The sequence below is a fragment of the Pungitius pungitius genome, chromosome 11 (assembly GCF_949316345.1).
Source record: "Pungitius pungitius chromosome 11, fPunPun2.1, whole genome shotgun sequence".
Classification (NCBI taxonomy): Eukaryota; Metazoa; Chordata; class Actinopteri; order Perciformes; family Gasterosteidae; genus Pungitius; species Pungitius pungitius.
In genome coordinates, this window is record NC_084910.1 from 17,355,417 (window position 1) to 17,357,571 (window position 2,155).

At 51.8% G+C, this 2,155-nt stretch overlaps 1 protein-coding gene across 1 annotated transcript; it reads right to left on the reverse strand.

Moving 5' to 3' along the window:
* Positions 1 to 583: 583 nt before the first annotated feature.
* LOC119197718 (tumor necrosis factor-like) lies at positions 584 to 2,155 on the reverse strand. Its single transcript, XM_037454265.2, has 3 exons — positions 1,851 to 2,155; positions 1,643 to 1,739; positions 584 to 1,449 (listed from the first exon to the last, which is right to left on the reverse strand). Exons 1-3 carry the CDS (start codon positions 2,037 to 2,039, stop codon positions 995 to 997), a joined length of 741 nt encoding a protein of 246 aa, XP_037310162.2. The 5' UTR covers positions 2,040 to 2,155; the 3' UTR covers positions 584 to 994.

A 2,155-nucleotide genomic window follows, 5' to 3' on the forward strand; every position in this document is an offset into this window, starting at 1 on the left:
CACACGCACACACACGCTCACTGGCTCCCGTCTCAGGCCCGGCATGTGGTAACACACGAAAGGGATGGGTGGTGTGGAGGAGGGAGGTTGTGTGTGGGAGAGAGGCCCGGAGGTGGTGTTCTCGAGGAGGGGGGTTGGGGGGGGGGGGGGAGGAGGTGTCATTGGGGAAAACCCGCTCTGGGTTGAGGCTTCCGTGGGCCTCCACCTGACGCAGCACTCCGCCAGAGAGCACAACAAGTAGGAAATTCCCCTCGTCTGATCCAACAGAGGAACTATGTGCTGGCTGGGGAGAAATTGAATTTTGACCTACTGCCAAGTAGTAGGTAAACCTGCTGCAGTGTGTGTGTGTGTGTGTGTGTGTGTGTGTGTGTGTGTGTGTGTGTGTGTGTGTGTGTGTGTGTGTGTGTGTGTGTGTGTGAGAGTGTGTGTGTGAGAGAGAGAGAGAGAGAGAGAGAGAGAGAGAGAGAGAGAGAGAGAGAGAGAGAGTACTTCAAAGCCGGCTGATTTGCCAGCTAAACTTTCTAAATGGAACCTGAGCTTTGAATTGAGTTCATCCACCCGTGATTTTTTTTTTTTGTGCAGTTTAATTAAATCCATGTGCATATAAAACATATAAATATGATTTTTAGTACCGCGTTCCAACAATTCAAATATAAATAAATACAAATAAATACTTACAGGTTGAGATAATACAGTCCTTGCACCTAATCTCTTCATTAAAATAGCCCCGTCTGTATCTGATACAGCAAAGTATTACAATCTCAGGTCATAAATAATGTACAAAAAGTGCCAAAAATAAAAGCAAATGTTACAAACTGTTACAGTTTATAGGATTTCTTAAATGTGCGCCGCCTGTTTGGCTACAAGCTTCATCTCCATTGAGATTTAAACCTTTCCACATCACCATGAGATGAGTACTACTGATAATAAAAAACCTACATCATATAAAAACACAGACAAATACATGTGGCCCCCGCCACCCCAAAGAGTCCCTTCAAAGCGCGAACACTCCGAAGAAAGTCTTCCCGTCCTCGGTCTCCAGCTCCGACAGCTGGTTGGTCTCCGTCCACAGCCGGTCCCCCCTGTTCAGCTGAAACACGGCGCCCAGGTAGATGGCGTTGTACCAGCCCTGCCCCTTGGGGCGGCCGTCCTCCTGCGGCGCCGCCGCCGCCGGCGCCGTCTGGCACGCCGACCTGGCGGCGTTCAGCAGCGAGGCCCTCCTGCCCACGGAGTCGGCCAGGCGCCAGACGCGGTGGCTGAGCGGCGTGTGGCCCTTCCCGTCCTCGCAGGTCACCTGGAACGACGACTGGCTGTAGACGAAGTAGAGGCCGTTTTGCGGGATGACGATCTGGTTCTCCTCCAGCCGGAGGCCGCCCCGAGCGAAGCCCTGGCCTTGGCTGCTTTTCCACTCCAGCCGGCCTTGAGGGCTCTCGCAGTCTTCGCAGTTGCCTGGAGACGGAGCGAGAAGAAGAAGAAGAAGTCGTTATTAACGCACGTCTATTAACAATGAACAGGTATGTCATGAAGGTAAGGTGTGATGGAGAGATGCAAGTTTTGACAGAAGAGGCAAATATGACACAAGGGGAGTGGGGGTGGGGGGGGGGTTAGAGAGGGTCTCTGCTGAAACTGCAGGATGACTCACCTTCTAAATGGATGGCTGCCTTGGCTTTGCTGCTGATTTGCCTCAACGTGGAGTGGTGATCTGGGGACATCAACTTTTCTGTTTGTTCCGGTTGGTTCTGTATGGAGAGAAGAACACACATCGATTAGAGACGTCCACTCAGAAATAATAATTTTTTTAAAAAAAGCCACGAAGATGCAGACGAAACAAAGGAAAAGGCCGTTCCTACCATTAAACCCGGCTTTCCGCTCCAGTACCAAGCAAGCAGCAGGATGCCCCCCAGGCAGAGGGCCGCGACCAGGAGGGCCACAGACGTCTTCCATAGCCGCCCCACGGGGGGCTTCTTTTCCACCACAACCACCATCTTCTCGCCCAGGCCCCGCTCCACGTCCCCCGGTGCTGTCGTGTAGGACACCATGATGAACACAGAACCTGAAGAGTCTTCACTGAGTGCAGTTGAGAAGAAAAAATTGAATTAGAATCTGCCAAAAATAGTCTTCAGGTGCTTCCAGGGCCCTGTGTGGCTCTGTCTTT

Excerpts from the sequence above, each read along its gene's own strand:
- LOC119197718 (XM_037454265.2), bottom strand. The coding sequence starts at position 2,039 with ATGGTGTCCTACACGACAGCACCGGGGGACGTGGAGCGGGGCCTGGGC. Across the intron at positions 1,740-1,850 it reads GCGGAAAGCCGGGTTTAATG|AACCAACCGGAACAAACAGA; the intron begins GTAGGAACGGCC and ends CTCTCCATACAG. Across the intron at positions 1,450-1,642 it reads GGCAGCCATCCATTTAGAAG|GCAACTGCGAAGACTGCGAG; the intron begins GTGAGTCATCCT and ends CTCCGTCTCCAG.